At 59.0% G+C, this 23,598-nt stretch overlaps 1 protein-coding gene across 3 annotated transcripts in view; it reads left to right on the forward strand.

Moving 5' to 3' along the window:
• Positions 1-23,598, forward strand: part of ZNF385C (zinc finger protein 385C) — an 81,051-nt gene that overhangs the window by 23,540 nt on the left and 33,913 nt on the right. For 2 of the 3 annotated variants that reach the window (XM_064473067.1, XM_064473068.1), the window contains exon 2: positions 3,396-3,644. In XM_064473067.1, the coding sequence (XP_064329137.1) occupies positions 3,396-3,644 (249 nt within the window). Of the gene's footprint in view, positions 1-3,395; positions 3,645-20,000; positions 20,225-23,598 lie in introns of those variants that run through there. The other variant, XM_064473069.1, reaches the window with a different exon arrangement.

Here is a 23,598-nt window from a genome sequence, read left to right on the forward strand (position 1 = left end):
GTGCAGACAGTGTGTGGGGGGGGCCCTCATGGGTCTGGGGAGGTGTCGCTGATGTTGATCAGCCAGGTGAAATCTGGGTAGAGGTGGGTGAGGGGCAGCTCAGTCCCCCCATCCCAGTGGAGCCCTGTGACCCTTGGGAAGACCACCCAAAAGAGGAAGCTGCTCACAGTCCTCCATGTAGAAGACAAAGGCTTGGCTGCCTTGGCCCTGGGGTGGGATAGGGCGGTGGAGCTGGGATGTGGTGACCCTGTGCTTGCTGCTGCGTTTGGCTCGGAGCCCCTGAGTCGCCTTGGGGGTGTCACTTAACCTTCACCGTGCCTCAGTTTCCCCCCCTTCCCTTGTGTGGGCACCATGTGTACCACAACCATGTTGTAGACAGGGTGAGGGCTGGGCTGGCCATGAAGAATGCCTCTTGGGGTCCTCAGCTGAGGTAGGGGCCTGCACTGAGCTGCTGGGTGTCAAATAACCCCCCAAAGATCCTCGGTGCTTTGCTGAAAAGGTGAAATCTGCCCCAAAGTAGCCGCCAGTCAAGGAGACGCAGGTCCTCACGTGTGCAGTGACCTGTCCCAGCCACGAATCACCAAATTTATGGTCCGACACCTGAGAAGCAGAACAGGCGCACCAGAAATTAAGTGAATGAGACAAGCGTGCGTGCAATTAGGACAGACCTTTTAAACGCTGCAACGGGAGCTGGGGCAGGGAGCTGCCGTCTAATCAAAGCAACAGCAGTTCCTTTTTTAAGATGAGGGAGACTTTTGGGATACTTTGTCCACATAATGTTCCAATTTTAGCGCTGGGGATGTAATTGCATTAAAAATACCCGGGGAGGGGAGGATGCCAAGGGCACCCGGGGACCTGCCTCTGCTGGCCCGTCCCCACCAGCGCTCCATGTGTCCTGCTACATCCCCGAGGCCCCGTTTCACATTCCTGATGCTGATCGCCTCCCAGATCTGCTTTCCGGCTGCTCTGCTAATGGTTATTCTGGTAAAGGCCCTCTCCCTGGGGTCCCGCAGGGCGCTCTGCCCATCTGAGTGTGATCAGGCATCAGCCGCTGAGAGTTTTGGGGAATGACCAGAGATGATGTGGTTCAGTTGGATGGGGCAGCTCTGCTGCGGAGATCTTCGCTCCCGGTGCGGGGCGGTTGCCCCCCCGCCGTGTGCCAGCCCCCGGCGCACCAAGTGCAGGAGGTTTCATTTGAAAAAACAGTAGCTGTTTTTTTTAAATAAAATGTAGGCTTTCTTTTAGCCTTTCAGGACAAGTTTTTTCAGTTGTCTCAAGCACAAGGGCTATGTTTTCTTTTGCTCTCATTGAAAGATGAAGCTGGAGCTTCAGGGAAAATCCTGAGGTCTCTAGAGAGAGTCCAGGGTTAATAGGTACCAGAGGGCTGCACGCCCTGAATCCTTCTGCCAAAAAGTAGATTTCCTGATTTTTGATGTAAAGCTCCTCTTAGTTATGCTGCCTAGTATTTTAACTGGTGAAGCAGGAGTTTAAGGATCTCATAGCTAACATATTTGGCTACACATGGAGTAATTTAGGCTGGAAGGGACCGTGGGTGGCTGGTCCAACCTTCTGCCTGATGCACAGCTGGCTTCAAGGTTGGAGCATATTGCACAGGTCCTGATCCATCCCCACGTGCGGACACCCTCCCCGAGCAAAAATGACATTTAATTCGTTCAGGAGATGGTGGCAAGCGCTGCGGTGGGTGCAGGGATCCCCTGGGGTGACGCTGGCTGGGAGCCGAGCGGGGTCGGGGGCAGCCTGGGTCACCCTCCGTCCCTGCGGGTCCCAGCTTTTGCCTCCAGATCAATTAACAGCTCGTGGAAAATCCTTCTGTTACTTTTCGCTAAATATAACTCTTAAGGGAGATGCTTGTTGTCACCTCCAGGGAGCTGGAACGAGCAAGACTGGTCTGGTGCCTTGAAAATGGCAAAACCCGCTGGGGCCGGGGGTGTTCGCTGCACGGGTGGGTGCGTGGGTGGGAGCGCACCCACGCGCCCCGGCGGGGGGGGGTGGGGGTCCCCGCCGCCTCCCGCACCCCGGGCAGGGCTCCTGGGGGTCCCCGCGCGGGGCGCGGAGCGCGGGCGCCACCGCGGGGCCGCGGCCGGGGCTGCAGCGGTCGGGGCGCGGGGCTGCGCCGCTCGGCTCCCAGCGCCCCCAGACCCCGCTGCTGCGCGGCCCCACCGCCCCCGAGCCCCCCCACGCCGCTGCCAGGCTCACCACTGAGCCCCGAGGGGCTGCTGGGGAACCGGCGCCACTTCTTGGGGTGCGCAAGTTGCAATGGGTCGTCTTTTGGGGAGAAATTACTGGGCTCGTACCAGAGGGGAGCCTGGGGGAGCTCAGCCTGTCGCCTCCCACGGCAAACACGGGTGGGGAGGACTGAGCTGGGTGGGTGCAGGACTGGGAAACGCGAGCTGTGTCGGAGGGGATGCGCAGAGCCTCCCACCGTCGGGAGCAGTGGGCTGGGGCTGCTGGGTGAGGTTTCCCGGGGTGCTGCAGCAACAACGTGGTGCTTCAGGCTGTCAGGTGCCGGGGGCATCTCTGCAGTGCACCTTTGGGGCCTGTCCTGGCCCCCCACAGACACCCCTCTCTTGGCCCCTTGGGGTGTCTCGGCGCAGCGTGCCTGTGTGTATCTGTAACCGGCAGCTGCCAGCTCCGAGGTGGTAACTGGATCGCAGGACTCGAGTGACCTTCGTGCCTCGCCGAGGCTCAGTTCTGGATGTCCCACCAGCTCCCAGTGTGGGGTCAGGCAGCGGGGACAGTGTGTCTGCGAGGCGAAGGCTGCAGGAGGGCCATCCCCGGCTGACCCCAACTCTTCCACAGGCAGCTCTTCCACGTGGTGTCCCTGTGCGGGTCTGGGACCTGAGCTCCCAAGGCGAGGTGGTCCCGCACAGCCCTGCGTTCAGGATGGGTGCCTGCTTAACACAGGCAAGAAAGTGCTTGTGGCTCGAGGTGCTGGTGCCAGTCCTCCTCCTGCTGCGGTGGGGACGGGCTGCGGGACCCCAGAGCAGCATGAGTCCTTCCAGCTGAATTTCTTGCCTGCAGAGAGTTGGTTACCATCTCAGCTCTGCCTTGGGCCAAGCTACAGCGCTGTCCGGGAGTGAATACAAAGACTTTAACTGATACGAGGAGTGTTGTCTGGTGCTAGAATCTTGGAAGAAGTGGGTTATTCCCTGCTCCAGCACTAACCTCCTAGGAATGCTGCTGCTCATGCCTTCTTGCCTAATGCAAGTCCTTGCAGAGATGCAAATGCTGTTGCTCTGGCTCGGGGAGTCCCCCCAGATCCTGGCAGCCTGGGTGCCCCACAGGTGTGGGACCTGTGCTGGGTTTTCCTGCCTCGCCTGGACCCCTGTTCTGGTTCCTCTGTCCTCACGGCGGGTCTGTCCTTCCTCCCGCAGGCATGAAGCGACCCCTGAGCCCGTCCCACAACCCCGAGAACGGGGTGCGGCTGGTGGAGGCGGCCAGCTCCCCGCCGAGCCAGCCCGAGCAGCGCATGAAGCGGGAGAAGAAGCACCAGTCGTTCACGCTCTGCGAGGTCTGTAACATCCAGCTCAACTCGGCCGCGCAGGCGCAGATCCACTACAACGGCAAGTCCCACCAGAAGCGCCTCAAGCAGCTCAACAAGGGGAAGATGCCGGCAGCCCAAGGTAGGAGCCCACCCATCAGGCCGAGGTTGCCCAGAGGCTGCCCTCGCTCTGGGGCAGCTGCCCCGCTGGGCTTGGTGCGCTGGATTCGTGGGATGTTCGGGAACGCTGTGTTGTGTCCTCGGCGGCTGTCGCTTGCTGGTCTGCCTCACCTGCAGGGTCTTCCCCACCCCGCTGTTGCTTCTCAAGTGGTTTTGGGGCCCGAGAGCCTGCTGTGCCGGACAGATGGACACGTGTGTGTCCTGTCTATGTGGAAGTGTGGATGCTGGTACTGTCTCCATGAGCATCTTCTTGGGTGTCTGTAGATGACTTGTGCAGGAAGGATGAGCGCATCCGAGGGTGGAGTGGCTGTCAGCGGCCGGGTTACTGGCTGCTTTTCAGGCCTGTCCCTCCTGCCATGCACGTCTCCCGGAACTGTGCTGAGTTTGGCTGCTGTTGACTCAAAATGCTGCTTAGATTTTGGTGCTGAGGGTTCAGGGTGAACCACTCAAACTCTCAAGTGATGTTTTCAAATATGGTTGGAGGTTTTGTTGGAAACTGCGATCTTCTAAACCTTCACCTGCATTTTTCTGTTGGGGTGCTCTGCACGGGCAACCCCTGCTAATCTGCTGTGCCCTGTGCTCAGATGCTCTGGCAGCACGTGGCTGCCTTGGGTCCCGCTGGCCCTGTGACATATAATGTCCTCGGCAAATTGTCCCCTTGTACTCGCTTGTGGAGGGGGATCTTGCTGCCTGGGGAGGGCTCCCGCAGTGTGTTTGCACGAGGAGGGTCACTGGCCTGAGTCCCTCGTGCAAGGGGAGCTGGTACTGGGTCCCAGCGAGTGCTGGGATATTGTCTGCTGCGACACCGAGACTTGGCGGGCCCTACAATGACCCAGAAGCTGGGCCATCTGGGCTTAATGTGTTTCACAGGGTTGATCTGTTCCAGTGAGGAGGAAAGCACCAGCACTGCAACAAGGGCAGGTTTTGTTTTCCATTTAGAAACCGATGTTTATCACAAAAGCCACTTAGCAGAAGTGTCAGCCGAGACAGCTCCGCGCTTGCCCTTGACAGGATGCTTTAAGGTCCCTGGCTTTGTTTCTCCAAGCGTCAGGCGGTGGGCTGAGTGCACGGGACCTCGGACACTGCAGCATTAGGAGGCAAAGGTGTCTTGTGGGATGGCCCCTAAGCACCCGTGTCTGAACTCCTGGGGGTGACGTGCTCAGCGCCTGTTTTACTGGCGGTCGTCCATGCGATGCGATGCTCGGGACCTCGAGGCTGCTGTGGGTTGGGGACAGTTTCTCTTCTCGGATGGCAGAGCTCCTGCTCATAACAACTGGGCAATGGAACACCTCTGCTGTGTTACGGCTGGCAAGAGAGCAGCCCAGCACAGCCCCTCCAGGCAGGCTCGATGCCCGCTCGGTGCTGTTGGCAGCTCCGGGAGGCGCCGAGCCGCAGGTGGACTGGTGTCAGGCTGTAGCGTGAGGAAGGAGTCCATCCTCTGGCTGGACAAAGCCTCCGCTGAAGAGCAGCGAGGTGATCCCCGTCACGCTGAGCCTGACTAACCAAGTCTGGCTTCCTGCCTGTGTGTTCCCCAGATGTCACCCTGGGGAGGGCAGACCCCTCTAAGCCCCTCTTGTTAGTTCTCTGGGGGCACTTTCTGAGTGTACCAGAAGGGCTGGTGCGTGCCCCCGGGGGATGCGTGGGTGGGTGGTCCCGGCCCCTCACCCGTCAGCCGTGGCAGGGATGCGCTGCTGGGCGGGAGGTCGTGCGAGGGTGAAAGCACTGGTCTGCCTTCTGTGCTGTCTGTTGGATTTAGCTGACCTGGGCCCGACAGCTGACTGCTGCAGTTCCTCCTGCATAAAGGCAGGGAAAAGTACCCGCAAAACCATTGACCAGCTCTGCCCGAGCCTTTGGCTGCGAGGGTTTGTGTGGTATTAGCGGCAAACCGAGGGACTTTGGCCTTCCTGGGGCTGGTGCAGACACTGGTGCCCAGAGCCTGGTGTCCCCAGCCTGGGGCAGGGGCCAGCGCTTCCCCTGGGACCCCACTGCCGTTCGAGGAGGGTGTTGCTGGCTCTGCACCCTGGGGCTGCTCCACGGGGCGCAGCGGTCGCAGGGGTCTCGGTGTGACCCCCTTGGAGCTGCACTGGGCAGCCGACTCGCAACTGCCCTCCTTTCCTTACAGACTAATTACAAGTTGGATTAATGAGCTGAGGTCTCCAAAGCACTTTGTAGCTAACCGATCCTTTTATCTGCTGTGCGGGTATGTGAGTGTGATGAGTTGAGGGGGTAGGGAAAGGGCAGGAATGTGCTGGAATGCTGTAAAAGAGCGTGTTCGGTGCCAGCCCCTCGCTCCCAGGCATCCTGCGCTCCAGCTGCCCTTCTGCGGCCCGTGGCGGGCTGTCCCCCCAAGGAGCTGCTCTGCTGAAGAGCAGTAAGGGGTTGGAGTCCAGTCCCAGTTTTGTCAGGAAATGTTTGTTTAATAACATCTGAAGGGTTGGCAAACAAATCCGCAGTGCTTTTGCGAACAACCAAGCACCAGCACATTGCAGGGTGGTAAAACCCGCTGCATCCACCCCCCCCAGCCCCGTTCAGCAGGGTGGGTGATCACGGCAGCGTCCCATGTGTGCACAACGTGTGATGCTCTCTGGGTGCCAGGGTGGCTGTGCTTGGTGCTGGTGCCTTCGCCGCTGTGCTCACGGGTGGCTTCTGGCACACCTGCGTTGGGGGGTCCTGAGTGCGAACCTGGACCCGTGCTCCCCTCTGGCGCTCTCTATCCTGCTGAACACCAAATTTCCTCGAAGGCAGGAAAGTGCTGATGGGGCCTGGCTCACAGGCGGGTCGGGGGGGTGCTCATCCCTAGCAAACCAAGAGGGTGGGCAGCCTGGTGCTGCGGTTGGTGCCAGGGCCCTGGCCACAGTGCCCTGGCCTTGGCAGACCCCTGGGGATCAGCCGGTATAAATACCTGCTCCTGCTCTTGCTAAAGACTGGGCAGGCTGGAGCCATAAATTCCTGGGATGGCAATGGTCATCTGTATGCCAAATCCTGCCCTCCCTGGTGGTGGTTTTGTTTGAGCAAGGCCTGGGATATGCAAAGGAGCTGGTCTGTTTATCATCGTTTACTGACAGAGATTGCCTACTATTTTAATGGGAACAGGGCTCATAAATTCCAGCCTGCAGCCTCCAGATTCTCCCCCTGGACCCGGCTGTGGCTCGATGGGAGGCTATCCAGGGATGCGTTTCCTACTGAGCCAAAGAATCTAAGAGCATGCAAGTATGCTCTTTGTACTTCTGCATCGTCCCTGACCTCTGTCAGTGTCCAGGGCTCCAGCAGACAGTCGCAGCCCTCGGGGCTTTGCGCTGTCAGCCTCGCACGCGCTTTGCTCTGACGTTCAAGGTGAAGTTGGCTTCTGCTTGCGCAGGGCTGCGATTTGCTTATGTGGGGAAACTGCAGACAGCATCTGCTCCCCTCGCCTCCCCATGCCTCCTGCGCCCCCGCGGCACTGGAGAAGCGGCACCTGTGCAGGACGCTGCCCCCGCCGCAGCCTGCTCCACGCTCCCGGAGCCGACCTTCTCCCCCACGCTTTTTGATCAAAAAAATGACATTTCCAGCTTTGTCACCGGCAACCTTTCCCAGCCTGAGGCGTGAGCATGGGAGGGCACGTGGCCACGAATGAGAAATTAGGGCTGGGAACCGGCTGACGCGATGCCCGTGTTCCCCTTGTGCCAGTCGCCGAGCGTGCCACCGGCACTGCGGGTGCTCGGTGCTGCCTGGCCCCGCATCCGCCCTGCTGGGAGAGGGGCTGATCCCCCCCCCCCCCCCCCAAAATCCAACCACCCACCACTGCTGAGAAGAGGGGACCAGCCCTTTCTGCTAAGGGCAAGCACTGGTCTGTGCTCCTGCCTGGGCTGCAGCACGCGTGCAGGCAGGGCTGGGCACAGGTGATGGTTGCTTGGGCTAAGCTCGGTGCAGGGGGTCCTGCCTGGCCCCATCACACTCCTCTTGGAGCCCCTCACTACCTGAATCAGCACCTTTGGGTGCTGAGAATATGCGCCTGCCTGCGGTGACGGGAGCAGTCGCCCCTTCTCGAGCAGCCCGGTGTGTGCCCAGCTCTTGCTCAGGCGGGTCCGGGCCGAGCTGCTGCTCCAGCGATGGTCTCAGCCCGGCACAACCCGTGGGGAGGGCAGGCTAACGCGGGTCTCTGATAGCGTCGGCTCTGGGGGAGCCTTGGGAGGAGGGGGTGTGCTTTTTAAAGACAATGGATTAAATTAAATAATTGAGTTAGACAAAGATGGGATATTCCTCTGAGCTGCAATCTCTGTCTCGCACTGACATCTACAGCTACATCAAAGGCAGCTTTCACAGACGCTGCTCCATCTTCCCCGTTTCCCCTCTGGCTTCTCAGATCAGTTATTTCTGCAAAGGCTGTATTCGCTTGCATTTCATGGAGCGAAGCTGGGGAGGAGCTTAGCTGGCAAACAGATGCGATAATCAGTATCATTACAATTTATTAGCTCTGTGCCAGGAAGACCCCCAGCTTAAAAACAAATTATTGTTCATTAGGCATTTTCTTGCACGGCAAATTATAGATTTCTGTTGTCTCATGTTGAATTGCAGTGCAGCAGCAATTAGATATGGGATGTCCACAGATGAAAGATGTTTTCACGTTGCAGATGCCAGTTCAAATCCAACTGGGTCAAGAGTGATTTAATTACTGCCTGTGATTTTCAAGGGTGCCCAAGCGAGCTCAGTTTGCTCTTGGTGTCTTCGTGCTCCCACAACCAGGAGCTGGACCCCCTCCGTTCTGGTGCCGAATGAGCAGAAAGAGCTGTGCCTCCCCGCCAGACAGGGTGCGGTGGCTGCCAGCACAGCCTCCGGCGCTGCTTTTGTGCCGGTGCAAGCTGCTGGGTGAGGGCAGGGGACGGGGACAAGGGCTTGCTGCCTCCTCTTTTTCCTCCTTGGGTGATCTCAGGGGCTGCCCAATGCAGGATGGGCTCAGCTGGAGCATTTCAGGAATTCGCTCCCTTGCTGACCAGTGCTCCCAGAAAAGGCCTTTCCACCAGCGCCCCAAAAAAGTCACGAGATGTGAAGCGCAGCTTGTGCTCCCCTGCCTCTGGAGCCAGCGTCCCCAGGCCCTGCCAGCTCACATCGCACTGAAATGCGGCGGGGAAAGCGCTCCCCTTTGCAGCAGGAGTCTCTGCCTTCCCGGGCAGATCCGAGCTGACAGCAGCTCGTACCCCTCCTTGGCTGGGGGCGGTGGGAAGGACACCATGCCCAGGCGTCCCTTGTGCCAGGAGGGTCTGTGCAAGCCCTGAGCCCACCTCAAACAGCCTTTCCCAGGGCTGGCGGGCTGCCCCCCCAAACCCAGTGCCAAGGATGGGTGGTCAGGGTAGGGGCAAAACACCCGGAGCCAGCTGTGCCCCGGTGCAATCCATGTCACAAGCTCTTCCTCCGCTCCGTGTGCCCCCATGGCGTTAGGTACCCAGACCCTCTCCAGTGCCGCCCCCACCCGCTTGGCAGCACCGCACAGAAATAGCGGCTCCCTGCAAGGGGGACGATCCTGGTTTTCCCAATTAGCTGCTGAAATGTCTTGTCTGTGTGCGTGTGCAGAGCAGAAAGGCTTGAGATGAGCAGGGAAATCGGTGTGACAGCTTCAGCATCGCTGGGTCTGCGGCGGAGGGGCCCCAGGAGGGGATGTGGGGATCCCGTGGGAGCCGGGGAGGGGCTGGAGGCTGCCGATGGGGGTTACCTTGTGCTGCACGGCGGGTGCCAGCTGAACCCCCTGGTTTTGGCAGCAGGCAGAGCTGCTGCTGGGGGCAACTTGCTCCCCTCGAATAGCTCCCCGCTTTGGAGCCTGTGGTGCAGATCCAGTGTTGCAGGTCGCAGTGCACGAAGGCTGGTTTATCCAGATGGAAGCGATGGGCTGTGGTGTTAAACCTCGGGGGACCCCAGAAGGGTCCTGGGGTGCTGCACCACTGAACGAAGCCTGGCATCCCTGGGCATCACCCAGGGTGTCGCTGGCCTGGGCGAGCTGCCCTCAGCCAGCACAGGGATGGTCCCTGCAGCCTGTTGTGCTGACCGAGGACTGCCGGATCATGGTCGTGCTCTCTGCTGGGCTGGGATAACCCTGCTGGTAAAGTCCTGAAAACCACCCAGAGCATCGCCTGGGAAAGCGGTGGCCTGGCGTGGAGAGCTGGCAGGTCGGGCCGGTGCGGGGCTGCTGCGTGATCCTGCTCTGTGCGCTCTGCACCCGGCGTCTCGGTGGTCAGCTGCAGGGAGCGTTTCCTCCTGCCTTCCCCATGCTGCCCTCTGTTATCGGAGCTCTTCAGCTGTTAATTACCAAGAAAAGGGGTGCCAATCTGATTTTTTTCAATTTTGTGTTATGCACGGAATCATTTAGTTGTCCTTAATAAACAGGGTGATGGTCAGTGATGCTGTATTTGCAATAAAATCCGATGTATTGATTTAAACAATACACAAACATGCAGGATTAGCCTAATAGGGGACTAATCTGGGTGCAAGGGCCATGTGGCTGGCTGGGCCGGGGCAGGTGCGGTGGGAAAGTGCCCGGCTCCTCCGGCCGGGCCGCATCAGCCCTCACTGGGAGCCCCTGTCTGTGACCAGCCTCAGCAGCCTGCCGGGAACGGCACCAGCGATGCCGTGGTGGGGAGAGTTGGCTTTTCTGGCTTCCTGCTTAATTCTGGCAGTGGTTTGCTGCTCTCCTGCTTTTGGGACTTTTTGGAGGAATTTGGGAGGGAACGCAAAGGGTCCAGCTGGCACGGGAGTGGGGAAGGGCAGGCGTGGGTTTCGCAGGGGCGGGTGCGGGGGGTGTTCCCGCTTGACCCCAGCTGGGAGCTGAGCCCGTACCTCCTGGGGATGTCAGTGCAGTGCATCAGGCTCTCCTGAACCTCATAACAGCAAATCCACGCCCACCCTGCGTGTTAGAGGATCTTTAATATTCAGCTGTGACAGATGCTGCACCTACCCGCGTGTTGATCGATAACCTCGTGGCCAAACAGTAGCGGGGTTCGTATTTTAAGCTTCTGTAAATTTAGCAAAGGACAAGCATACAGCGTCCTCCTGCTCGGTTGGCCTTGGCCAATCCCTTCAGCCGCGAGCAAAGATGATTAAAAATAGCTTTTCATATCAGATTTGAATAACCTGGGATCTCAGTGGGAGAAATTTAATGCTTTTCCATGTCTTAAAGATGTTTGCTGGGATCAGGCGTCATTTGGAGAAGCGCAGTTGTGTAATTGTACATTTTCCTTCCCTCTATTTAATCCCAGGCTTCTCCCTTCCCTGTTGGGGCACAGGGATGTCCCGTGAGGCTCCCGGTGGCAGCGAGCCCCGGCGGGGTCGGGTGCTGCGCGGAGCTGGGGGGAGCGGCAGCCCTGCCCAGCCCAGCTGCCGAGGGGTGAGAAGGGGAGAGATTTCCCCCCATCACCGGGAATGGCCAGAAAAATCTCTGTTCCATTAAATGATCTGGTTATACTGAAAAAGCCATTTCACATGGGGAAAAGGGCCCGTGGGCGCTGTGCAAGAGGTGCTGTGGGAGCCCAAGCCCTCCTCCTGGCACGTTAGCCTTGTGCCAGCCCATTAATCTGGAGAAAATGGTTCCCTTTTTAGATCCTCTGAAAATACCCCATTCAAGTGCTCTCCCTCCGAAAAGCCCAGCTATTCAGTTTATCACGGATTAACGATTGTATCAGAATTAATCTTGATTAATTGAGACTTTTATTGAGCTGGTGACTTCCAATGAAGAATAAATTGATTAGCTGTTAACTTCTGCTAGAAGGATTTTCTTGATGCCGTGCCCTCCCCGTCCAGGCGCCGCCCCTCTGCTCTGCCCTGATTTCTGGCCAGAGGCTTCAGGGTTTTTTTTTTTTTCTCCTGACATGCTTATTCTAAAAAGATCCTTAAAATTTTAAGTCTTGGCCAAAAAAACAACACAGAGAAGCTACCGGGCTCTGCTCGCGCAAGCACAGCCTGGCGCAGGCTGCTGTGTGATGCTCCGAGCGCGGAGGAGGTCAGAGCCCCCTGCAGCGGGGACCCGGGGGGCTGGGGCCGATGCTCCAGCTGCACCTGCGGGGGGGTTCTGCCTTAAAAAAAAAGAAAAAAGAGACCAAGCCAAAAGATGACAAACTAAGATAATGTATTATCAGGTATAATTTTTGGACGGGCTGGCAGCCCTGTGCCCGGGCAGCGGGGGGTCAGCGACCGGGGCGGCGTCGGGGAGGGGAGCGGAGCAAGCTGCCGTCCCTCAGTGCATTGAGGGGAAACCGGGGGGGTCTCACAGGAACCGGACCCGTGTCCAGGAGGGTGAGAGGTGTCGCTGCAGAGGGTGAGGGGGGTGCAAATGTCACGGTGGGGGAATGGGTGGTGGGAGGGACGGGGTCATTTTGAAGGGGAGTCCTTGGCAGCGGCTGCCGGTTGCACGCAAATATGAGAGGCCGACTCTTGGTCCCGTGCCATCCCCCAGATTGTCTCCTGAGCGTGAAATGGCTCTGACCTTCACAAGGTGCTTCTCGGGGGTGCAGGCCGTGTCCGTCTGAGATGGGGCATCACGGGGGGAGCAGAGAGCTTTGGTCTGAACACTGGGTCCTGTGCTGGGCTGCGCAGCTGATTCCTCCTCTGATAACCTGCTCCCCCCTCCCCTTTCTTTCTCTTAAAATCACCCTCATCAAAAGGCTGCAATTGCTTCTGGCAGCTGGGATGAGGGGGATTAGTCCTCTGAGCCCCGAGCGGGTGCAGCACCCAGCGCAGTGTCCCCACGAGTCCGGCTCGCTCCTCTGCAGGGGCGACTGACGCCAGGGATGGGCTGGGATGAGCTGCTCAGGCCGGGCTTTGGGGAAGCCATCGGCTTAAATCACAGCTTGGGGTGTGCGGGGGCTCTGGCCCTGGGCTGAGCCTTCCAGGGGGGGTTTGCGTTGTGCCCTGCGGGACCGTGCGTGGGTGCTGTGCTGTGGACGTGGGGTCGCAGTGGGGCTGCGGTGAGGGGAGCAGCAGCAGTCGGGCAGGGCTGTGCTTTGAACAGGTTGCTGCTGAGATGTGTTGCTGGCAGAGCTGGGGAGGCTGAGCCGTGCTGTGTTCAGAGGATGCCGCTGGCGGTGGCAATTTTTCCCAAAATCGGGAGGAAATTGCCTCATGTTATTTTTAAGCGCTGTATTTTGTGAGCCGGTTATCCTTAATCTTGGATTTTGCTGTAATTTTCTTCCATTTGGTTTGCTATCAAGTTGCAACAATAGCATTTTATGGCCACATAGCTCAGGCATGCGTCACACGTGATCTTAATTAGAAGTGGATTAAGAGCAACGGGGAACATGCCGTCATGGAGCATTTCACAGTTTCCCATGTATCATCAGCTCAGCAAACTTGGAAGAGGAAAGCCTGGGATTTATTTTAAGTGGGGGAAAAAATGGTAAATGCTAACCACGAGTGTGTCTCAGCTCGTTAGCGGCTGCTGAACCCTGTCTTGGGCAAGCACGGAGCCTGGCGGGGCCTTTCCCAGGGAGGGCTCTGGCAGCGGCTTCGAGCAGGGGTGAGGTTGCTGGGTCTGTGCCGGGGCTGCTCTGGGGTCAGGCAGCTCCTGGCTCTCGTGGCCACCCCGGGCATCGGAGGCGACCCCATCCTGCTGGAGGGGGCTTGGCTGGGCCCCCCCCCCCGCCAAGCGCTCGGGTGCTGCTGCGCAGCCTCGCTCTGCCAGCCAGCGCCCTTGCGCACAGGGACGTTTTGGTCCTTAAACGTCCCCAGGGAGAGGTGAGGACACGCAGGACCTCGGCACCCCCGGGGGATGCTCTGCAGCTCCCGGGACAGGGGTGGCCGCAGTCCTGCTCTGACGTGGGAAGGAGGCGAAGCATCCCCCTGCATCCCGCTCCCTCCCGCACCGGCTGCTGCCGTCGGGCGTTAGAGGTGCTGGGTAAAACAGGTCGCACGGAGCCGTGCGTGTGTGAGGGCTGCGCGGCCGCCCTGTGCTGAGGCACCGTCCCAAAGAGCGCCAGGGCTGAGCCCGTGGCGGGGACCGGGGCAGGAGGGGTGATGGCAATGGGGAAGCAACTTGTCCAGGGTCTCGAACGGCGAGGCTGGGAACGCAGCCCTGGGCCCCTCTCCGTGCCCGCTGCGCCTCGGCTCGGCTGCTTCTCTGTGTGTGTGTGTGCACACGCGTGTGCTGCTCTCCGGGAGAAGAGAGGGGGGAGCAAGCCTTAAAAAAAAAAAAGGAAAGAAAATGGGGAGGGGAGGTAGGTAGGACTGAGCTGGATAAGCGCGAGCAAAGGTTTGTGGGTAGTGTAAAGCTGTCACTGTGATTTAGGGTCGGCTGGTTAAACTGTTTTATGTTCACAGACAGTAAGTCGTAAGCAATATAAAATTTTCTATGAAGAGATGATCTTCCCTCGTCATGCTTTATGCCATCTTTCCCAGAGTGATCTCTCCTTTTTATAGCCCCATGGTGTCACCGCACGGTTGTGCAGAGGGAGAAAACCGGATTCTGGCGATTTGAGAAATGGCAACAGCGCGAGCCCCGGAGGCTGGGTCTGTGCCCGGGAGGGGAGCGAGGGGCCAGCGGGGCTCAGCTGTGGTCGGGCTGCTCGGCTCCCGCATTTCAGCTGTGTAAGGCCAGGCACTGCTGCTCCGGCTCAGGACCGAGGGGACGGAGGGTCCGTGATGCTCCATGGCCATGCAGGGAACCTGCAGCCCGGCGGGGCATCGCTCTGCCCCGCTGCCGGGGACCTGCCCTCTCGCTCTGCCCCGCTGCTGCCGCGGGACAGCTGATGCTGCGCAGAACAGACCAGTGCAAAGCCGGCGTTGGCCAGGAGTGACTGGCGTACGCTCCAGCACGGCCCTATTTCCCTCCAGCACAAGGACCGGTGGCCTTTCTGCTGTGGCTCCTCCCGGGGCTGCGGCCACCCCTCTGCTTCTAGGGCACGAGAGGCGATTACAGTCTATGGGAGCAGGACTGCGTGTAACTGCAGTCATGGCATGATCGCCTTAAACCAGGTTTCCTTCCTCTTTCATGCCTCCAAGTTGTGGCTGCTTTTTAAAAACTCGCACACAATGCTGCTCCAGTTCGCCTTTGATGTTTTCTACAGCCATGGATTTATGAGTAGTAGTTTCAGCTATTTTACTGTTGCCGTGTCAGCGGGAGCGCCTGTGCGTACCCTGCGCCGCGGCACTGCAGCGCCTGCCCGGTGTGCGGCAGGACGCGCTCCCCAGCAGCGGCAGGTCCCCGGGACCCCCCCGAGGGGCACGGAGCTGAGCGGGGACCTGGCGGGCGAGGCCGGAGCCGGCGTCACCCCCCGGATAACTGAGCATCAAGAAGATTTTGGGTAGCCAGTTGCCGTGCCAACCCCCAGCTGAGCTGATATGGGGGCTCAGGAGCCCTGTGACCCCCCCCCCCCCCACCCCAGAAACCTGTATGGGGCCAGGGGAACTGGAATGGCAAATGCTTTTCACCCTCCACCCAGGAGGATGAGGAGGGAGGAGGAAGGCAGCAACCCCAGGTGCCGTGTGGGGCAGCCCTTGGCCAGAGGAAGGGGAGAAGGATGCTGGGCAGTGTGGGACGGCATGCGGCCGGAGCTGCCAAGGCTCTGCCAGGCAGGCTGGGGCTGGGGCTGGAGACCCAGCAAAGCAGGGGATCTGCCTTCCTCCTCCCTCCTCATCCTCCTCCGGGAGCTAATGGCGGCTTTGGGCAGGCGTGGAATTTTATGTGGCTCCGCAAGGTGCTCCCGGTGAGTACCCCTCACGTCACAAACCCTCTTCCAAATATTTTCAAGCTGTTGCGCTGCTGTTGATGCCGGTCATCGGAGGTCAGGTGCCGGTGGGCTCTGCTCGGGCAGCGCCGGGCGCCTTCGTGCCGGGGTGGGCTCCAGGGATCCCTCTTAGCCGGGCTGGGCGAGCGCCGGATTTCAGACAAAGCACGGCATTTGCGATCTGTGCACGCGTGCCCGGGGCTCGGTGGCGTGTGAAGCGTTTCTTCGTGCGCTGAAGTGTGGTTGCAGGTGAAACTCTCTGCCCTGTTTCTTCCAGGAGGGCCCTCCTAAATTAGATGGAAAATATTACACGCTCTCTGTGAAACTATTTATGGGTATAATTTCCATCCCTTTTCTTGATAATGAAAGATTTTTTTAGGTCATCCAGTTTCTCCACCCTATTTGCAGACCTGTCCTGGATGCCTTTGTAATTAGACATCTCCCCGTGAAAGATGATTAACGCGGGAGGTGGCAGCCGCAAGCGCGGCCCCGGCTCTCCTCCCTCTGCCCTGCCCGCGGCGGTTCCTGGGTGCAAGTGGTTGCTCGTCCTTGGGGCTCCCCATGGGTGTCCGGCCCGGGGTGCGCCGGAGCCCCGTCCCCTCAGCGGGTAACAGTGGATGGAGCACCCCTATGTAACATCCCCAGACCTGGGGACGCGGTGGCCGTCCTCTGCAGTGACACCCGCACGAGTTACCCTGGCCTTGTTATTAAAGGGTGAGAATTTTGAGAATACACGTTTAAGCAGTTTTAAGTGGCTTTTTTGAGGTGGTCTCTTACTAAAATGAGGAGGAAATAATGTTTTAACGCCTTGCCCTGCAACAAAAAGGGCCTTAATTGTATAGTTTCCATCACAGCTTAAAGCTGAGACTTCGCACAGGAGCTGGGATTAACAAAAGGGCAATATTGTTCTCTGCTCCTGAAACGGCGAAGATTAAAGTAGCACAGAGAAGAAAAGCTGAGGTGTTTGGCTGTTATCTTGGCTCTTAGCAACACAATGAGACCAGACCTTCCCTTGCTGGGGAAAACTGAGGTTAAACCCCAGCCTCCTGGCCGCAGCCGCACGTGGGCTCCTGGCAGCAGTGGGCAGCAGCTGGGGGTGCGTGAGCCCCCCCCCCGGGGATGGCCAGCGCTGCTGTCGGTCACCTCCTCGGTATAGGCAAATGCATCATTAGCTCCCCCGGTTTGCTCTTTTAAGATGCATAAAAGCAGAAATCTTCAGGAAGATTTAATTACAAAATCTGGATGCCCTGATCCGATTGGGGTGGGCACCAGCCCCTGGACTCAGTGGTTTGACCGGGTCCCTGTTTATCGGGGGGGGGGGGTTAGGGGGGGAACGCGAGCTGTAAACCCCATCCTCTTTGTGTGGGAACCCCCTGGGGTGGAGGATTCTGCCCTTAAAATATGTTATCTTAATCCTGAGCAAACTCAGGAGCCGAAAGGTCAGCCTTCCTGGCCTGGGGGGGATGAAACGCTGCTCCACGCCTGAGCCCTCTGCTTCTGATGGGGCTCAAGTTACAGAGCAGAAGAAAACTGATACAGGTCCTCCAGGTGTATCGGTCTTGATCCTATCTGGCATCTTTCACCCCCAAATTATTCTCTAAATCCTCAGTGAACAAAGTCAGCCAGAAAGGCTCTGGAAGGCTCGGCGGACCTGGGCGGGGGGGGCTTCCTGCTGGTTTTTCTTTTTTTTTATTCCTCTGTCTTCCTTCTCACTCATTGATGTGTTCATTGCCCGATTCTGGTCACTATTTGCCAGGCTGCTTTTGGAGTCTAACGTCTGGGAGAGCATGTCCCGGTCATCTCAGCCAGTGTAGCGTTTCACACTGCCCTCAGTAGGTTTCAGAGTAATCACTCTGTTGTGGTGCTGAGTCTGTCCTCACAAAGAGCCCAGTGAATCAGTGGCGTTAGGGACAGCCCCATGCTCAAACTGAACCCAAGCGGTCACGTTTGGACCCTTTCTGCTTCCCCAGCACCCTTCCTGTTCATTCCCCTGCTCCCCCATTCCCTTTGAGCCGCTGCTGCCTGGGCTGCAGGCGCGGCTTGAGCAGACTTGCCCGAGCAGGCCCGGCTCGACGGCGGGTGTAGGCGAACGCTCCCCCTCTGACTGCATGTTCGGGCTTTGCCTCTCCGGACGCGCAGTGAGCTGCAGGCTGAGGGCTGCTGGGGGGCTGCGGCCGTGCCGGGGCGGGCTGCCTTGCCTTGCAGAGAACCTCTGGTCTCATCACCGTGCTCTCCTAACGCTCTGCTGTCAGGGCCCCGAGTTTGCTTAACAACCTGCGTCGAAAAGTAGTGACCGTGGGATGGTGTGTAGCATCTGACACAACGACGCTCATCGGCTTTAAATTTTTTTAGTGCCTCCCACGGTGTTACGCGGGGATGGTAAAGCCCGTTGTCACGGCCCCCGGGCGCCCTTCGCAGCTGCGGGCTCCGGTGAAGATGCTCGGCAGCGGCAGCTCTGTCCCGCTGCTGTGGGAAGAAGCGGCCGTGGGCTTTGCTCCCCAGGGCGCGGGGTGGCTGGCGATGCCCCCGGAAGGGCGACAAGGGTCTGGGCCCGGTGGGAGGGTTTGTGCTGCTGCTGTGTGCCAGCGCTGGGGTCCTCGTACAAATATAGCAAGTTATGCACCGGCCGGACCCACGCCGAGTCGCTGGGAAATTCCAGTGATCTGCTGTGGCCGGGCAGGGGAGGGCAGGAGGCGTTAATGGCAGGGGTCTGTAATCAGTACCTGTAATTAGCCTCTGCTCCAGCTGGCCTCAAAGGCTCAGCCATGAAATGCACTGTCCCACGCTGCCGTCCTTGTCTCCCACCCCTCTCTGTCACGCCAGCTCGACCCCTTTCAGCTGCAACGGTGCCAGCCAGGACCTGCCCACCCGGCTGGGATAAACTCGGCACCGGCCGGAGCAGGGAGATCATTTAATGATGAAATTGCTGTGCAGAACTTGAGGGGCTGGTCAGGGCTGGGGGGGTGCAGGTGGATGGAGGACGGAGTGGGGGGGATTCAGGGCTGTACATCGGTCTGTCGGAGATGCCAGACCTGCCCGTGGCTTGCGGTTGTCCTGGGGGAAAGAACAGCCCCCGGATGTTTGTTAGTCCCTTGCTCCTCCCGGTCTTTACACCTCCACGCTCCCCTCTGCTTGACGCTCGCTCGCAGTAACGCCAAACTGCTGATGACATTAAACAAATTAATATCGGGTTTAAATAGCCTGCTGGGAGGCTGGTAACAGGCGGCGCGGGCCCAGCTGTCAATCCCAGATTAGTGAGTGCCCGGGCTAAACTTACTGCTGCTGCTAACGACCCCGAAAGCAATACCCTGCGTGGGGGGTGCATGTGCCCAGTGTGTCAGCCCTGCTTTGGGGCTTTGCTGGTGCTGCCCCGGTGCCAGCCGAGCCCGGGTGGGTGTTGGGAGAAGGACCCGCAGCGCGTGGGGCGGCCCTGATGGCTTTGGGCGCTTTCTAGAGCACCACAACGATAGAATTTACCCAAAAAGTGCCGGGTCTGGCTGCAGCACCTGGGAAGGGAATTTGGCACGTTGTGGTTTACATCTTTGGTTTTGTTCTGTGGGTGGCTGAAGGAGAGGGGTTCCTGCCCCACTTTTTGCATTGTTTGACTTGGGGGAAGTATTTAAATCCCTCCCTGTTCTGGTCTCCTTTTGGGGGCGGGGAGACAATGGTTTCCTCTCTTCGCAAGGAGGTTTTTCATAACTTCCCTCTTTAAAAGGCACCATGCAATCAAGTCGTGAACCTCCTCTCCTGAGAGGCTCTGGAGGCCAAAAATTCAGTGCAGAAGAAGGTGCTGCCATTGGGGAGTCCAACTGCCTCGTCCTTTGCTATCAAAAGCACTGGGGAGGGCAGCAAACCCTGGGCTCCAGGGCTCAGGCCAAGCCCCGGTTGTGGGTGGCTGGGGCGAGCCCCCCACCCGGGGCAGGCTGCCTGCGTCACCCCAAGGTGATGCCACAGCCAGGTCAGACACAGCGTGTTTCCAGCGCTCCGGGCTGGGGCACGCGGCTGCCGGGCTGCGCAGCCCCTCTGCCCCTTTCCCTGTGGGGCCGCACCGCCCACGCAGGTTGTCTGGCACCCCACGGGTGCTCCGGGGCTGGCTGGGGGTTCGGGCCTCTCTCGTGTGGATGGTGGAAAAAGGGCTGAATTCATGCTGCTGCCGTTGGGCAAGAGCCAGTGTCTTGGTCATGAACCCCGAAAGCTGAGGGACGTGCTGGTGACTGGGGGGGTGCACGCTGGTGTGTGTGGGATGTGCTCGGCTTCCTGGGGGATGGACGGCTCGGCCTGCATCCCACCAGTGCGTGGGTGCAACCCTGCCCACGGGGTGGGATTTCGGGGACCCCTTCCTGGGGGGTGGGTGGCTGCCGCCGTCTCCCCCTCCCCGAGCAAACCCAGCATGGGGGCACCGGGACAGGTGCCCGCCCGACCACGGCTACCCCAAAACAGCTCCCCTGGGGGGGGGTGGGGGTCCTGGGGGTGCAGCCGAAGCCGGTTGTGAGCTCCATCCTCCCCGCACAAAGTTCCTGTGCTTTGGCAGCGCCGGTGCCCGCTCCGCGCCGGGCTCGGGAGGGAAAGGGCGCTTGTGCTGCGCTGCCGGGGGGCGGCTCCCCCCGCTCCCCCTCCCACCCATTTCCATGCTCAACCCCGGCACCTCCGCCTGCTTTTTCCCCCTCCTCGCTCCGGCTTGGGCCGAGGCGGGGCCGGACCGTGGGCGAGGGGCTCGGCCCCCCACCCCCCGGGCTGCTAATCGGGGTGCGGGGGCTGAGCGGGGGCTGCGGGCGAGCCCGCCCCGCCCCGCACCCGGCCGGGCGAGCGGGAGGCACCAGCAGCGCCGAGGCGACGCAGCCGGATCCAAAAATGCTTCTAGGTGGGTGAAATGCAACTTTCCCTCCCCCGGGGGAGCGGCCGGCCGGAGGCTGCGCAGCCCCATCGCGCCCCATCGCTCCCCATCGCGCCCCATCGCGCCCCGCTCTTCCCAGCCCGCGGGAAAGCCGTTTGCGGAGCTCGCTGGGCGCCGAGGGTGGGTTTGCGGGAGCCCTGCGTTACAGAGACCTCGGCAGCGCGCAGGGCTCTGCCTCCCGGCCGGCGTGGCCGTGGGAAGGGGCCCAGCGGCGGCTGGCAGGGGGCAAGGTCCGGGGCGCTCGCCCTGCTGCTGTCCCAGGGATGTTCCTGCCTGCACGGACCCGCTGCGAGCGTTGCTGTAGGCAGCTGGCTTTTGCTGAGTTACCTGAGCTTGAGAAAATTGAAATAAATCGAGGTACGAGTTGTTCTTTAAAGGAAAACGTACATCTAATTGCTTCTTATTTTCTGGGTAGCTCTGCTAAGGTTATGGGGAGGGGGCGTCTTTTGTCCCCTTGAAATTTTGACCACAGACTTAACTCTTGATAGTGAAAACTAGAGGTGGTTATTTACTGCCAGGAAAGAGCTCCAGAAATACGCGGTGCTTGAGGAGTCCGGGCTCGGGAGCAAGGGGCTGGGAGCAGACTCGGTATCAAACACAAATATTGGTTCACCTGTGAGGTCCCATCCTGCTCCTACCAGGGCTTCAGCACGCTACATTACCCTCATGAGATTTTCTTCTTTCTAAGTAAATCAGGTCGTTACCGTTCCCTGTTGCCATCCTGCCTGAAAACCCATTTAAGGAGCTGTTCTTTTTATTTGCATCAGCTAAGCTGTGTACCGTACTCCCACAAAATGGTCCCTCCCAGCCCAGGCACACATGCAGCCTGGTTCTTCGGCTCACAGCCTGCTAATCCTAATTACTTACGGGATTCAAACTGAGTTTGACTCACTGCATCTTATTGATTTTTCCCAGGGCTGCAAAAAGAGGAAGAAAAAGGTCGTGCGCTGACACGGCTTTATTTTGCCCTTGCTCTTCGTTTGGGGGTCAGCTCCGACTCGTGTTTCTGCTTCGCCCGTGATGCAAATGTTTGATGCTCTTTTTTGTGTGAAATGAGGCTGGGGGAGAGCGACCGGATCGCCTTTGAAGGAAAGGCAGGGAAGAGCTGGGTGGGTGGTGGTGGTGCTTTGCCGCTCGCCTCGGCTGTCTCGGGCTCGTGGAGCGGAGCTGCGGCAGCAAATGGAGCGTAACGCTGCGCTCGGACCCGTCTCACGCACAGATTCAGGGCTGGTAATTTCGGTGCTTTTGTTATTATTGGCGTTAACTTTCTGGCAGGGCCGCTGCGGCAGGAGCGTCGCCCCCGGTACGCTGCGCTGGGCGGCCGCGGGGGTCCGGCGGGTCCCTGCGGGCTGCGGGGCCGTTCTCCTCCACGCATGTACGCCCGCGTGTGGTGCGCACATACGTGTGAGCGCGTGCGTGTCTACACACGCTCCGTCGCATGTAGAATCGCAGGCGCGTGCCTGTTGGTGCCTGTGGCTGTAGGGGAGCAGCCAGGCCGGGGAACCGCGGAGGTTTTAGAGCCGGCACATCTGCCAGGGCTCCTCCGGGGTGCTCGCGTTGTTGTAACGGCACCCTTGCCCGTGCGCTGTCTCCTATGAATCACTTTAATTTTTCTAATAGTTTGAAACACAATCTTTTCTCCATGAGCCATCTTCCCACCCCCAAGCTTGCTTTTTTAGCCTTGTGGTCTCAAATATGTAGGAAATGTTGTAAAGCCACTAAAGCTTCAATTTTGAGCCTGTGCTGGTGGGGGCTTGCCGGCAATCTGCGAGCCGGCGCCGGAGCAGACGCGGGACCGTGGTGCTCTGGGTAGAGAAACGCGGTGGTTTCGAGGCGCTTGTGCGGTGGCTGCTTCCTGCGAGCATTAAACATCCTCCCCCCGCCATGTTTTAAACACCTCTTTAAAAAGTGGGAACTCGGAGTCGCCCGGCTTTGCTCCGTGCGGCAGCGCAGGGTGGGACCACGCGTGGGTCCTGACGCCGCTCCGGGTTTGCTGTTGGTAGCTGGATGCTTAACGAGGCTTCCTGTCCCCGCCGTCGTCGTTGGGGTTAACGAGAGGGGAGCCGACCTGCGCACGTTCCTGTGTCGTCCCCCCCCAAACACTGGCTTTTGGGGCTCCCTCATCGGATGGTGGGCCTTGAGCGTTCCTTAAGGTTATTTGGGGTGACTTTCCCTGTGAATGCAGCAGTTGTTTTCATTGCCAGGGGCTTGCTCTGAGAAATGTCCTGGGGAAAACATCTGTCCCCTGGTTTCAACCATGAGCGACACCCGGGGGGGGGGCACTGGGTGCTCTGAGCTCCTCCAAGCCTCCCCTTCGGAGTATTTTTAGACCAAACTGTCATCTAATCTTGACCTCCAGTATGATGTGGGCTAGAAAATATCACTGCATTTCTAGCATCAAGCTGAGGGTATAACTCACAGATTATTTTTTTTTTTTAAAGGCCGTTTTTAAGTCCGCCTCACCTTGCTGGAGCAACGGGTTGCTAACAGGTATTTTGAGCAAATGTGAACTTTTTTGAAGTTTCTGCAGCGGTGATGCTCCCAGCTGGCTGCTGGCGGCTGCGCTGCCGGCACCGGTGCTTTGATGGTCCATTCCAGCACCCGCCTGATGTCCCTAAGCTTGTAATGACTGCAGGATCTGAGTATTTAACAGATTGCTTTTTTTGCCTTTTCTGAGCGGGATGTTAGAACGAGTAGGCTGGCTGTTCCCACTCTTCTCCGAAGTGATTATATTAGCACGGCCTGGGTAGGAGTGGCGGAAATTACAATGAAATACTAGCAGTAGGAAATAAAAATCTAATTAAAAAATAATGACAGATGTGTGTCTGCTTACAAACACTGAGTATGACCAGCCTGGCCCCAGGGCAGCCGTGGTGGGGAGTTATGCACTTATTTCTGCAGCTGTCAGCGCAAACATGATGGGCACCGTGCTCGGGGCTCCCAGAAAACAACGTTGTGAGCAGAAAGCAGGTGGAGAGGCGAAGGGCTTTGACCTTTATAAAGCTTAGAGGGGGGGAATATGTAAATGGACTAGGGTTTGAACATTCTCTCAGCCCCCTGGGACTTGTGCCCCTGAAGTCTGAGTGGACCCCCTGCAAATGGGGTGATTCCCCTTTAGCCCCCCCAAGCAAAGCTGGGAGGGACTGGCTGAAGCCCACGTGGTTTTGCTGCTGGGGGGGGGCATCGGGGGCAGCCGTGGCACCGTCGCGTGCCGCGGTTTGGGTGGTTTCGGCCTCACTGCATGCACCACTCTGGCAGGTCTGGGATGGCACTGGTGAGAGGGGACGGGCACTGGCCCAGAGCCTGGCTCTGCCACCGACCTGCCGGGTGGCCCTGGCCAT

Source organism: Phalacrocorax carbo, chromosome 25 (assembly GCF_963921805.1).
Source record: "Phalacrocorax carbo chromosome 25, bPhaCar2.1, whole genome shotgun sequence".
Classification (NCBI taxonomy): Eukaryota; Metazoa; Chordata; class Aves; order Suliformes; family Phalacrocoracidae; genus Phalacrocorax; species Phalacrocorax carbo.